Below are 14,010 nucleotides of genomic sequence, written 5' to 3'. Positions count from 1 at the left end.
CGCCTAATGTGTTCAAGACAAGATTTGCATTCTTTGGCATTCAAGAGGAACTTTCGACGTGGACTGAGGACTGAAATGTTCATTTTTGTGGTTGTTTCAAGAATTGAAAATATTTGGCCAAGGTGTTAGTACTCAGTTTAGAATCATTCCCAACTCTTGCTTGCTTTTCAGGGCTTGGAACATTTAGCTAGATTTAATCTGGTGCAGGGACCAGAGGGGAGGGATGGAGGGAGGGAGAGAGAAAGAGAGAGAAGGAAGGAAGGAAGGAAGGAAGGAAGGAAGGAAGGAAGGAAGGAGGAAAATATGAAGAGATAAAGGAGAAAGGCCTAAAATTAGAATGCCAATGGGAAAGATATGATGATATTCTTATTAAAAATAAGACAGGAAGGTATTCTTTCCCTCCATATCAGGTCAATCATGTTGGTACCATTCTTAGGAAGAAATGAAGAACTGACATTGTTGTTACCCCTTTTTGGTTTATTAAATGTAGCCATCTCTAGAGTAAAAGAAATCATGCAACAGTAAAATGGACTAAAAAGCACTGACAATTCTATTAGTCTCCCTCTTTTACCAACAGACCAATTTTAATTTCATCTGTCTCACATATCTCTTAGCTGAGACACCAAGATCCCTTCCCCATCTCAAGTGCTAACAAGGAGAGAAATTGTCTGGAGGAAGAAGATAAACAAATACTAGATGTCCATACTCTATATAATTAAGACCTGATGGATTGGCAAGACTTACCTTTAAAAGGTAGAAAGTAATTGCTTTTCTGTGTATGAGGAAGAGGGGAGAAAATCAGCAGAAATGGCATAAAAGCGGAGCGTGTGTGTGTGTGTGTGTGTGTGTGTGTGTGTGTGTGTGTGTGTGTGTAGGAATGAAGGAAAATTTTAGAAAGTCACCAGAAAAACAATAAGATTGTTAGGAGATTCTAAGTTTGGAAGAGTCCAGAAGACATACTTTTACTTCCTCTAATTCCTGAGTAAGACTCCCAAAACCTTATGACATCTTGTTCTAAAAACTCTCCCAGAAAAACAATTCCCTTGGAGCAGGGACCTCTCATTTGGGGAAGGGGCTGAACAAATTGTTGGTATGTGGCTGTAATACGATATAACTGTGCCGGAGAGATTCTAGGACTTGACTGAAGTCACACAGGCTGGAAGTGACAGAGCTTCGGCCATAGGACCATCACTATGGATCTAGAAGAGGTCCCAGATGTTGCCTAATCCAAAGCCTCCATTAAATGGAGTATTGTAGATAAGAAAACTGCCCAGTAATTGAGCTGCCGGAGGCCGAAACAGGCAGTCCATGTCACATGTAAAAATCTTAGCCAAGGCCTTCTGATTCCAAAGTCCATGCTCTTCACCACTGTACCATGCTTTTCTTGAACCAAATATTAACTTTGAATGGAAAACCCCACAAAAGAATGCTTTCTATTCATTGTGACTCAGAGGAGCAGTTACTTCAGACCATATACTTTGGGTTTTGTCTTATTTTCAAGTTCTCAGACCCTTGGAAATTTTAGTAATAGTCATTGTTACTAAACAACACCACAGTCCACTAAGATAAAATGTATTTTGGGAGATCTCATTGAAGTCTGCAGCGAACTTTTTAAATAAAAATAATGGGATAGTAGCAGTTGGGAGGCTTTTCTCCGCCTCCTTCTAATCTGTTCTTTCATCCTTCCCTCCTTCTGGACAAAGTGGGCTCTTTCTCACAGTCAGCCAAACTTGAGCGTTCAGAACACCGTCACTACATTGTACAAAAAAGTACAATCTCTCCCCCCAGCACTCAGCCCTGTAAATCCTGGCTGTCTGACAGAGGACTCTGCTGGAGCCAGAGCAGTCTTCCTCCCTCAGTGACTGGACTTCACAGCAGAAGTAACGTGATGCCGGCCGGTGAACATAGGGGGTGGGGGATCAGGGAGGGAAGGGCGCCCACCAGCTGCCTGCCCCAGGCCCTCTACTTACACTCTGCCATTCCTCTGCCCTCCAAGTATACAGTGGACACGCGGGGGAGTGGCAGGTCTGCTCGGACGCAGGTCTCGTGTACAGGTTGCAGTCGGTATCCCTTGTTTTGTGGGCTCCAGTCCGACAGTCCACATTCCTCTGCTGGACTCCTTGGCCACAAGACACGGAGCACTGAGGAGACAGACAGAGTAAGTGGGATCTTCTTATCATTTTTTTGGGGGGGAATGGGAGACAGAATGGAAAAAGGGCTTATATTCTTAATGAAAAATCTTTTACAATTATCTGGAATATTTTTTGATATTTTCAAAGAAAGTAATCAAAATCAGTGTCTTAGTTCTAGAAAAAGACAAATTTTGGAGTCTTCTCTTGAGCCTCAGAAGTCAATATTGAAAGCGCAAACCACTTTGTCACTGGAAACTAAAAATCTGAATGAAAAGGGAAAAAATCAGGGACAATACTAGCACAATATAAAAACAGGGGAGGTCAAATCAACTGAACTACAAAAATAAGATTTGTGGGGCTTGAGAATTAAAATAGAGTCAGAGAGGAGTTTTGTAGCATGATTTTGGGGAAAAACAAAACAAAACAAGCTGTGGAAATATAAAAGCAATCACTGAATACTTTATAACTATATAAAGCAGATACCTCCTCTCATATATTGCCTTGCTAAATGTTCTCCCATCCTATTTTATTTTCATATTAGTGTCTATTTACAAATATGGATACATATATCAAAAGGACAGGGATGGGGGTAGGGAAGGAAAAAAAGAAACATTTTCTTAAGTGTCTTCAGCTCTTGAAGAGATAATGTAAATCATATGAAAATAGTTTATTGATCCAACCCCACAATACGACACATTAATTCTGCAATTAACTTTTCTTTAAATTAATTTTTTATGATTTCTTTATGGTGAGGTTCCATAATCTTACTTGTGAGTAGGATGAGAGTGATTGCTTTTATTAGGGTTTCAACAATGAGAAAGGAAAAAACATCATTTGATGAGGACAGACATTCTTGGTCAGGAAAAATGTTAGCCAGACTACAAGGCCATCCCCACCTTCTTTAATGGGGCTGTTCCTAACAAACATGTTCAGCATGTATTAAGGCCACATACATCTGAATGGAACTTCTTAAATAATAGAATTAAGCTTCTGACACAATGCAAAAATTCTCTTTCAATTAGCATGCAGGAAAATTCATCATTGGGTAAGACTAATGAGAATTCGCTATCAGGAAACATCATAAAGCATAACCAAATGAATTCTTCCAAATAATCATTTTTCCCATTACAGATACTCAGCAATAAAAGTACCCTTCTTTAGAAGGCTGCCCATGCATCCAAATTTATTCAAATTTTCCCCACGTGAACATTGATATGACTGTCAGTCTTTAAAGGTTTATAGGAAAGTTAATTGGATAACAGGCAAAGATTATGAATAAGTATGGATAGTATTACCTGAGGCTGAACCTATGGAAATAGGAGCTAATACATTTGGGGCACACAAAGAATAAAGCTTTTGAGGTCAATTTTGCTCCCTGGGGATGGTGGGGATGAAGGGATCCGAAGTCTGAGCTACCCAAAACAGAGGGTCCGCTGGCAAGTGGATGTTTAAGGCACAGGTAACAAGTATAGTGGGCCATTCTATAGGGTAACCATTTTGCCAATGACAGAAATCCCATTGAAGGCAGAGAGCAAAACGAAAAACAAACCATTTGGCTGACATTCAATTGTAATATTGTGTCTTTACTGGAAAAAGCAATCGTGTTCCAGGATAAATTGTGTGAGTAATAACCCATAACAACCAAAACCCTATATAGATTTCTGTTAAATGGCAGCTGTATGGCAGTAATGTTAGTACAGGACTTACAGGCTGAGCCCAAACCCTTAAAAATGTTTTAAAAACCTAAAACTAAAAACAAAACTTGATGAGTTTTGGGAGGACTTGGAAGGGTGAGGGGCCTACATGCTACTCTTCTAGATAACTAGCTACCCCTTTTTACTACCTATAACAAAGTTCCTGTGAAGTTCAAAGGAATTAATGTTTGAAATGCTTTCCAAATTTTTAAATAATAAATAAATGCCTGGGCTATTTTTTTTTTTTTAAGAGCAGAGTCCACACCTGTGACTTTCAACTATTTAAAGGAATTCTCTTGCTGAAAAACTCCTCTCATTGACATTCAATGGCAATTCTATTTGAAGGTGTAGTGTTAAAGAGAATCTTGAGGTGCTGGGAAGGTCTATGACTTCCCCACACTCACAGGGCTAAAATGTGTCAGTGCTATACCCAGGGCATTGTGAACGGCCTTCCAGATACTCTACCATGCCATGTATCTTCATGTTTTTGTTCATGTTTTTGTTCTTATTTCTTCCCCAAAGGCCAATTTTCTAGGCAAGTGTACTCGAGTCTGTAGCTTATACATTATCAAGGCGAAAATATGGTTCATAAGTATCTATGCTTTTAATTTATGAAAATATTTGGGGTCTTAAAGTCAATATAATAAGCTGAATAACGTATCCTTGTCCAAATTTATGTACCGAAAATTAATCAACTGGCTGAACACAAAAACCAAGAGAAATAAATGATGGGAATTTGGAGTTTCAGCAAATTAAGTCAGTGAAGACATGGATTTCTATTTGTCAGTTTCATGGTCATATATTATCTATAGATCAAAAAAAAATCCGAGGATAAATGTGAAGCTTTAAAGGGAAAAATTAGCCATATTTTTAAAATGCCAAAGCCATTTGGAGAAGTGATGGTTAGGAGATAATTTCCCATGATTACAAATGCCCAGCAAGGTCCAGGCTCTCAACTGCAGAATATCACATCTGATCTCTGTAACATTTTTGGGTTGGGTACCCTGTGTCACACTATTCTATTTACAACTATGGCATGAGTGGTGCATTTCAGGTTCCCATCGAGTTCTCAGGAGTGAAATCTGAAGTCTTCCTAAAGAAAGGGAATTAAAAAATAGAACAAAACCAATGAAATAGCCCTAGCAGGATTCTGCTGCTTCAGGCCAGAGTGGGAAGAGAAGGGGAGATAGATCTCTTTTGTTAATTTTCAACTAGTTTGCAGAGGAAAGTTCTGAAGGTGGAAGTGTTGATTGTTATCTCTTAGGCCCATCCTCTTACTAATCGTAGCTTACTGAATAAGTTTGCAAAGCGTTTTGTTTTTATTTCATAACTATCAAGCTGTGAGAACTTTTCTCATATTTCTCCAAATTCTCCACCGGCAATAAAGACATCCTTAAATCATTATTTAATATTTAATATTTATATGTTCTTAAATCCTTAGGGAGAAGTAACACATTTGATTTAAGTCACAGAGGGAAGTCAGATCTGAATGGGATTTGAGAAGAACTCAATGGCCTTTAAGGTCACTTCTAGCTTCTCTGATCCTCATTCTGCAATCCTTTTTGGCTCCATGCCCATTAACCAGATGTAGAAAAATAGCTGAAAATAATGTTTTTTCATAAAATTTTAAAGAAATTAAGTCATGGAAATTCTTAAACAATTTGGGCCCTGATTTCCTTAACTGTAAGATAAACTTCGATAAGATGATTTCGAAGTTTCCTGAATTTGTAAATTTAGATATTGACATTTTTAGACGAGGATGATGTTGACTTGGAAGTCTTTGGAGCTCTTATGAAGGAAATTATCAACTATTAGTCCATAGAACTAAAGAAAAAACATGTAATCCATCTTCTGCCAGAGAGGCAGAAAGGCTTGAGATGGACTAAAAATGTAGAAAGAAAGAGTTGTTTAGACGTGGACAACATGGGAATTTGGTTTTGCTAGACTATGTAAATTTGCCATCAATAGTCTCTTTTTAAAATTATTCAATGAAGGGAAGCAGTGTGAGGAATAGATAATAAATACACATGAAGATAAATTTTAAAAGAAAAAGCTATTTAAAAGTGACTTTTGAAAGATCATAGACCAGGAGCTGAAAGGGACCTCAATCTAGTCATAGGAATAGATTTGGATTTGGAAGTCACTTTAGAGGTCACCTGGTAAAAACTTTTCCTTAGTGTATATCTGAGGAAAGTAAGACCCTAGTAGATGAACTCCATTTAAGTAGTAAACACTGGAGGGGCAACTTGAAGCTGACTTTTGTTTCCAGAGTTTCAGAATCGGTCCTGTTTCCATGGTACCAAACTGTTTGCTTACTACCTTACTTGCCTATTCCTCTACCAAAAGATTCAAGTAGAGAGACAAGAGAGAATTATCATAATGTAAACAAAATCAAAGTAGCCCGGGCAATTGTTATATCAATGAGTTGGGAAACTAAGTGGGAAACTGAGTGAAACTAAGGAGAGGTGAGATGGAAGGAAGATTTGCCCCTAGTATCTGACAGACCTTTTTCTCCTTCATTCTACATGTGTTGCTATGGTATTATGGGACACAGAATGCATCTCTAGAGATGAGAAGGAGGGAATAACTAACTCTGCTATCAATTGCTTCCATTGCATTTTGCTTCAGAATTTGGTTCTCTGCTTGAAAACATGACCCATGACCCCTACACCCTATCCCACCAAAAGAGTGGCTGAGAATAGTTCTCATCCCACGATGAAAGGTGAATACCCCCTTTTTCCATGAAAGAAAATTAAAAGGAAAACAAGAGACTCTATATTTATTTCCTTGCCAAAGATCAAACACAGAAATGGAGATTCCTTGGTTTTGGGAAGGGGAAGATAAATGCATGACAGAGCCCCTCATCTCAGAAAAGGGGAGGAATTTTAATCACAATCATTGTGCTAATGCTTTTTTGTGTCAAAAGGTCTGCACAACCATACTCTAATGTGATGACGTTTAGGTCAATGTTTTATAAATTATTGATAGTTTTCTTCTAATAGTCCTATTTAACTTAATGATCCATATTCAATTTTGAATCCTCAAGGAAGAAAAAATAGTATAGTTTAGGGGTCCTGTAAGCTGATATTTTGATCATTATATTTCACTATAATTGGCTTCCTTTATACATCTTATTTTATTTAAATGCATTTATTTATGACACGCCATGCCATATTATTCTGAGAAGTGATCCACAGGCATCTCCAGACTCCCAGAGGGGTCCACGACATATAGAAAGTTTAGAACTACCAGGGTATAGGATAGTTAGCAGGCCCTGGAATCAGCAAGATGTGGTTAAAATCCAGCCCTTCACACTCACTGGCTGTGTGACCACGGGAAATCCCTGAACCTCTCAATATTCCCAAGACTGCTCTGTAAGACTATAAGTTAGAGAAAAGTTGCTGATCTCCATCACTGGAGTTTCCATATTGGCAAATCCCCACACCAATGAAATCTCAGGGGTGGGAAACCTGTTCTCTCCACCCCAATGATATTTCTCTTCCAAACATTCTCTAATGACCACTATTACTTTTCTAATTGTTGCACAGGTAATAAAAGTTTTTAGTAAATTTCCATAGTCCCACAAGAATAGACTATTCTAATTATGTACTAGTCAGACTCACCATATGGGCAAAATAAGTGATTGAGAACTGTTTCTCAAAACCCTGGATTAAAAAAAAAAATCAAAGGATGAGAATGAGTTTTTGTGGGTGGGTGAAGGATGCTTGAGTTTGCAGTGAAGTTATTTATTTACTTTTTTGAAGTTATTTTTCTACAAGTGGATCATTTTTCTTTTCAAGCTAAAGATTTTTAAATGTATAAAATTGTAAAACAATTTGCAGAAGGCTTTAAAATCAATTTTTCTCATTTCTGTCTCAGAAACACTGCATCCTCGATAGTTTTGCTTTTTTGTTGTGGTTGTTTTTTGTTTTGGGGTAGATTTTTAAAGTTAGGCAGGGCTTTGTTCTGCAAGCTTGCATTTTTACAAACTTTATTACCAGTCTCACTTTCTGCTGCAGAGAAAAATTATGCTAATGATTCAACTTGACATTGAACAGCAGATGCGCATCAGGCAAAAAAGAGCCCCAAAACAAGCAGTTTAAAACCTATAATTCTGAATAGCTGAAGCTAAAGGGGGATTGTTCCCCTCATTTCCTAAATGTGGGAGTCTAGATTTGTTTCAGGTCAGCTCATTAGCATGCTAATATTCCTCGAGGGTTCAGGCTACCTTTCCCTGGACATGACAGGATTCTAATTCATTCCAGCCCCTTTCCCAAAGGGTACAAATGGACTCCCACTGCACAACAACTTTCCCTGTGTATTTTGATCATCCATTCCAACAAATCAAATCAACGCATTTTAAAGCAGGCTGAAGTCCATTACATTACTGTGTTTACTTTGTTAGCTGCAGAAATGACTTCCATAAGCCATAGTTTCTGAAAGGTGAAGTTCTTTCCCAGGAGAGTATATTTCTTGTATTTTTTTTTTAATCTACTGCCATCTCCTAGTGGTTAAGCTCAATAAAAAAAAATGCATGGGAGATTTTTGCTTACCACCAAAATCCCAAAGAGTTTAGAAATAAAGCTAACCATGTTTACCAATAATGAGCAAGATTCTTTTAATCTTTTTTCTATAACATGATAATAATAAGAATAAAAACCCACCAAGTGAACATGCAGCTAGGGGTAGAAATGATGAACCATAAGGAAAAGTGACGGGGCATGAAACTTTACAGGAGAACAAACTAATTAATGGGGGATCTTAAATAATGCTGCTGCTGGGTCTCTGACTAATCGAATGTTCTCCAGGTTCAGAGACCAGAAACTAACTGAGTATATCAATAAATTAGGAAAAAAGCAATTATAAAAAGGATGGGCCAAAGTGAACCGATGCTTTCAAATCCAATCGGTCCATGAAACCAGAGTTAAGAACCAAAGCTGGCTGAGGGAGAATCAGGTGATTCTTTGAATGTTCGATTTTTGAAAAATAGATTGATCATTCATTAGGATAAAGGCTTAAGCAGGATTAAAGGGGCTTTGCACGGACACTGAACAAACCCATGTGTTTATTTTTCTTGAGTGGAGCAGAAGTGGGGGGAGGCCTGGTCGCAGAGATGGAAAATCTAAGAGGATTAGAAAATGGCTAGAAAAACTAAGACAGGTAGAGAAAAAATCTGAGCAAGACCAAGAGAAAATGTGAGCTATTCGTGTTATGGTTAGTTGTAGGGGAAAAAAATCTGATATGATTAGAGTTTTTAAAAAAAATCTAAGGTTTGCTCATTTCCTAAAAATGTCAGGGATCGAGCCTCTAGAGTTCATTTCCTTTTTCCTTTCTTTCTTTTTTTTTTTTCATTTTAAAATTGGGAATGCCAAAATCATTCCCATATTAATATGGTCATGTCCAAATATGATTTAGGTCCTGTTTAATAATGTGGAATATCGCCCTGAAGTCAGGAAGACCCGAGTTCAAATCTGGTCTCAGACACTTAACACTTCCTAGCTGTGTGACCCTAGGCAAGCCACTTAATCCGAATTGCCTCAGCAACATAATAACCAAAATAAAAATTAAAAAAAAAATAATGTGGAATATTATTCCTTATCAGAGACTAATGTCCTGGGTCCTTTGCAGGTCAACCTATTTGATTTTTCATCTATTGATGTACAAAAAAAAATTGTGTTAAGTCTTATCAACTGAGGAAATGACCCATTTAAACATATATGTATATTTGGTTGGGGCAATTGGGGTTAGGTGACTTGCCCAGGGTCACACAGCTAGGAAGTATTAAGTGTCTGAGGATAGATTTGAACTTAGATCCTCCTAATTTAAGGGCTGGTGCTCTATCCCCTGCACTAACTAGCTGTCCCTAAACTTATATTCTTTTCAAAGAATTTCATTATTTTTAAGTAATTTTTCAGTAATGAAAGTCAAGCCAGAAACATTGCCAAGTAAAAGCCAATAGGAGGACTGAAACTGGCTTACCAATTGGTCCCATATATATGGTAACATCTAAGGCTCTCAAAAAACAGTCTGTTTTCTCAAGTAGGGTAGACTATACTGATCATTTACTTAGCAAATCCTGTCTTGAGCAAGTTCAAATGGCTGCCCATTCTCAACCGGGTCAAGTCCCAACTAATGAGGACTTTCTGAACGTGTTTTTCTCTATTCACAAATAACTTGCTCTCTCTTCCCCCATCTCCACTTTGAAAGCACAACACAGACCACCTGCAGAAAGAACATCACCTCCATTCGTTGGTACCAATGAGTCAGCCAAGGAAGACTATATACTCGGGAGGGGAGAGGTTATTGCTCACCTGGCTCCAGGCTCCAGCTTTCCACTTTGGACATCTTCCTCCTCTGCACTTTCTTTGCCCGTTGGGCTTAGCCAGATGCTTACAGTAATCACTCTCTAAATGCTTGCCATCTTTTGCCATGCAGTACACATTTCGTTGTTTATGCCCCCGACCACAAGAGACAGAGCACTGTAATATAAAGCAACGGCAGTGGGTTTTTTCATCAATCAATCAGTCATTCAACAAGCATTTAGTAAACATCTACTGTGCCGAGCACCGTGCTAGAAGCTGAGGGTACAAAGACAAAAGGGAGACGGTCCCTGCCCCAGAGGAGTTTATATTCCATAACGGAAACAACACGTACACATATAAGCAAGCAAAAGATAGAGAGACAATAAGGTAATTTCCAGGTGTAATAAAAAGGCATTATGAGAATTAGGAAAGGCTTTATACAAAGGGGAGGGATGGCACTGGTTCCCAGCTTCCCAGAGACAGAGGATGGGGGCATTCCAAGCAAGGGAGGCCTTGGGCACAGATGCGAGAAAGGGCAGAATGCTGTACATGAGTGCAACAAGAGGGCCATGCTGGCTGGAATCCCTAGTGGGTGGAAGGGATGGGCGATATGCACCCAGCCACACATCCATATATGTATATATGTAGGTATATTCAACATATCCATATGCACTCTACACACATACCTACAAATATATTTATGCCAAGTGAAAGCTTTTGGTATGTAGGAGGAAGTCCAATTGTAAACAGCTTAAAAGGAATATAGAAGAATTTGTATTTTTATCCCAAATTACTAACAAGTCACCAGAAGTGGGTGAGTGATTTGGAGTTGAGGAACATGCCTTTGGGAGCTTGTGGAAGCATGGAGTTTCACAAAAACCAGTGAAACAGATCCTGACCCACCCACCATTCCCCCACCATCCACTGCCTTCTAGAACATCTAAATAAAGCTAAGCTGCCATTTTTAGAGTGCTTTTGTGAAATGCTTTATAGACGTCATTTCATGTCAGCCCCTCAATGACTGCAAAGTAGGTGCTACATGTGATATTTCCGCCATTTTGTAGATGTGCAGATAGAAACTCCAAGGGATTAATCAGCTTGCCCAAGGTTGCATGTGATGGAAAATGAGGTCTTGTTGAGTCCAAACCCAAGGCTCTATCCGCTGCCCCAAACTGCCTCTGTTCCCTTGATTGGTATTATAAAAGAAAGAACATATTGAAAGCCTGGGAGAAATGAACTAAAAAGTAATTGTGTTTATTGTTTTTTTAAGTTTTGACAAAATGGCATGAGGGATGCTTAATCATCAGAAAATTCTTTCCATAAAAGATTTCCAAAAAAGAATTCTTTCCATAGGTGTAGTGGATAGAGCAAGGCCTGGATTCAAATCTCGCCTCAGACACTTAATAGCAGTGCGGTCCTGGGCAAGCTTTTTCTCATCTGTACAATGGGAGAATTAGATTCAGTGACCTCTAAGATTCCTTGTAAGTCATTAACAGCTCACTCTTCTTTGCTTTTTGTCCAAAAATCCTTCCATCAGAAGAGGAAGAAAAAGAAGTATCTTGAGGGCAGGAACTACTCCAGGTGTTTTTTGATTTTTGTCTTTGTTACCCCCAAACCTAGCACTGGGCCTAGCACATGGTAGAAATGGAATAAATGCTTGTTGAAGGAATGAATGAATAAATGAACTTCTGCCTGCTTCGTGAGGTGGGGAAGAGGTCCATTTTAGAAATGCACCCTTGCTGCCTCCTAATGAAATATCTGAAAGAATCTTCTCAGCCATCTTCTAAAGGAAAAAAGCTCTGAGTCTCTAAAGCCTGTAGTCTGAAATCCAAAGGAAATGAGGTGAAAATGACTCTGAGAATCTAGAGGCACACCGAGCAGGTAAGTCGGTGCCAAACTCATTCAGAGAGGCCCCTCATTTCCACCTCAATCTGCAGGTTCATTGAACCTTTTCAAATGTGACCACGTCTGACATGTCGACCGACCCTGAGCAACGGGACTTTGATTTCGGCTTAGGCTCCTCTGGAAGGTTTAGCAATCAAAGGGTTTGTGGAGCCAGGACAAGAATTTCAGATGACAGGTTCCTGTAGAATTACGCGAGTGCTTTCGCCAGATGAATGCACCATGAGCCTCAACTTCCATTTCCTCATTAAGGATTACAGAAGTCATTAAAAGCCTGCTCATAAGCCAGCTGGTTCAGGTTTTCATTGCGTGTTATTTTCAATATCATCTGCCCCTCCCCGCTTCCCTTTTAGAGTGAGATGAATAAGAAGCAGCAGAAATATGGGAAAATGTCATTCAATAGATTTTTAAGGGTCATTCCCTTCCCTCCAAGGCTTCTTTCTCATTTCCTACCCCTTCCTGACTCCTTGCTTTAATGAACCTATAATAGGGAAAAAAAAACAAAAAAACCTTTTCTGAAGAAACAAACTACAACGTTAGGTAGAAAGTAGACCTGTGGTTTTATTCACAAAGGAAATCCCTTTTCTTACTCTAAAACTGATAGTTTTAAAGAATTTTTGACAGCACTAAAAGGTAATTAACTTGCCCAGGATCATACCACTATTAAGTTTCAGAAGCAGGACTAGAACTATCTTTCAGATTAGAAACCAACTTTCTCTGTCCACTGTCACATGACCTCATTGTAAAAGAAATAAAGTAGTTACCAAGTACCCATCAGTCTATGTATGTTGAAAACTTGAGGGCCCTCTTTATGCACACTTTTTTTTTAGGAGTAGCCATAGAAAATAAAAAAAGGCACTACTTTTAATTAGGCCTTTATTTTTTAATAGCCTGAGCAATTTTGCATTTTCTCTCCTCAACTATCTTCTCAGAGTATTTAGCTCATTTGGGGTGAACTGGACTTGTTGTGAGGTATAATCTGGTGACTCAGGAAATCACTTTGGATACTCGTCTAGTTCTTTGTTAATCTTTGTTGTTAATTTGCTTTTCGGTTGTGTCTGATTTGTCACAACCCCATTTTGGGTTTTTTTGGGCATAGATACTGGAATGGCTTGCCATTTCCTTTTCCAGTTCATTTTACAGATGAACAAACTGAGCCAAATAGCATTAAATAACTTGCTCAGGGTCACAGAAATAGTAAGTATCTGAAGCCAGATTTGAACTAAGGAAGGCGAGTCTTTCCGGATCCAGGTCCAGTGCTCTATCCACTATGGCGCCACCTAGTGTCCCTGTTCTTGCTACTAACTACTTCAAGGAAATAATTCTACTTCCAACAGTGCTTCTGTTTTATCATGTATAAACTGTAAGGGCTTCATTGGTCCTGAAATCCTGGTCTCCAAAGCAAAAGGAAGGAAAGGAGATATCTAAAAGGAGATTATCTACTCTCCTCATGTCCTGGAGAGGTTGTGTGATGGTTGAGACTATGACTTAAAAGAGTCTGAGAAATCAAAATTCTTGTGTCTTGAAAGACAAAAAAAAAAAAAAAACAAAACAAACAAACAAAAAAAAAACAGCTTAAGGAAACCAGCATTTCTGTAACTAGAAAACAAAGAAGGGATCTCCTTGGTTTTCCAAAGAAACTGAGATAAAAGTTGTCTCAAAGACAAGCAAGCTAGATAATGTCGTTGAGTAGCTCATTTTGCTAGTTTTTCTTCATGTGAATGGAAAAAAAAAAAAAAGAAAGAAAGAAAAAAAAAAAAGAATAAGGTCTTGTAGCATTTAAATGACCCTACCCATGGATCCTATAATAATGGCTTAGGAATGGCTCAATTCCTTCACCCAGTTAATCAAACTGATTTGTCTTCCTAAATAATTGGTTAATTGGGTCCCTCATTATCTAACCCATTGTGGTCTCCTGAAGAGATTACCAAAGACCAGAAAAAATGGGTAGCAGAAACCAAAAAAAGTCAAAAAGCTTAG

General features: G+C 38.5%; 1 protein-coding gene and 1 long non-coding RNA gene across 4 annotated transcripts in view; one reads left to right on the top strand and one right to left on the bottom strand.

Moving 5' to 3' along the window:
- The window catches only part of ADAMTS9 (ADAM metallopeptidase with thrombospondin type 1 motif 9), a 183,595-nt gene that overhangs the window by 35,670 nt on the left and 133,915 nt on the right, over positions 1-14,010 (bottom strand). For all 3 annotated transcript variants that reach the window (XM_074284175.1, XM_074284176.1, XM_074284177.1), the window contains 2 exons: positions 10,138-10,305; positions 1,971-2,141 (listed from right to left, as the gene is read on the bottom strand). In XM_074284175.1, coding sequence (XP_074140276.1) covers positions 1,971-2,141; positions 10,138-10,305 — 339 coding nt within the window. The remainder of the gene's footprint in view (positions 1-1,970; positions 2,142-10,137; positions 10,306-14,010) is intronic.
- Positions 2,040-14,010, top strand: part of LOC141551935 (uncharacterized) — a 33,353-nt gene continuing 21,382 nt past the window's right edge. The window contains exon 1 of the long non-coding RNA XR_012485007.1: positions 2,040-2,158. This is a non-coding gene — a long non-coding RNA (uncharacterized LOC141551935). The remainder of the gene's footprint in view (positions 2,159-14,010) is intronic.

This window comes from Sminthopsis crassicaudata, chromosome 1, assembly GCF_048593235.1.
Source record: "Sminthopsis crassicaudata isolate SCR6 chromosome 1, ASM4859323v1, whole genome shotgun sequence".
Classification (NCBI taxonomy): domain Eukaryota; kingdom Metazoa; phylum Chordata; class Mammalia; order Dasyuromorphia; family Dasyuridae; genus Sminthopsis; species Sminthopsis crassicaudata.
The sequence above is the reverse complement of the archived record's forward strand: the minus strand, read 5'-3'. Positions and strand labels throughout refer to the sequence as shown.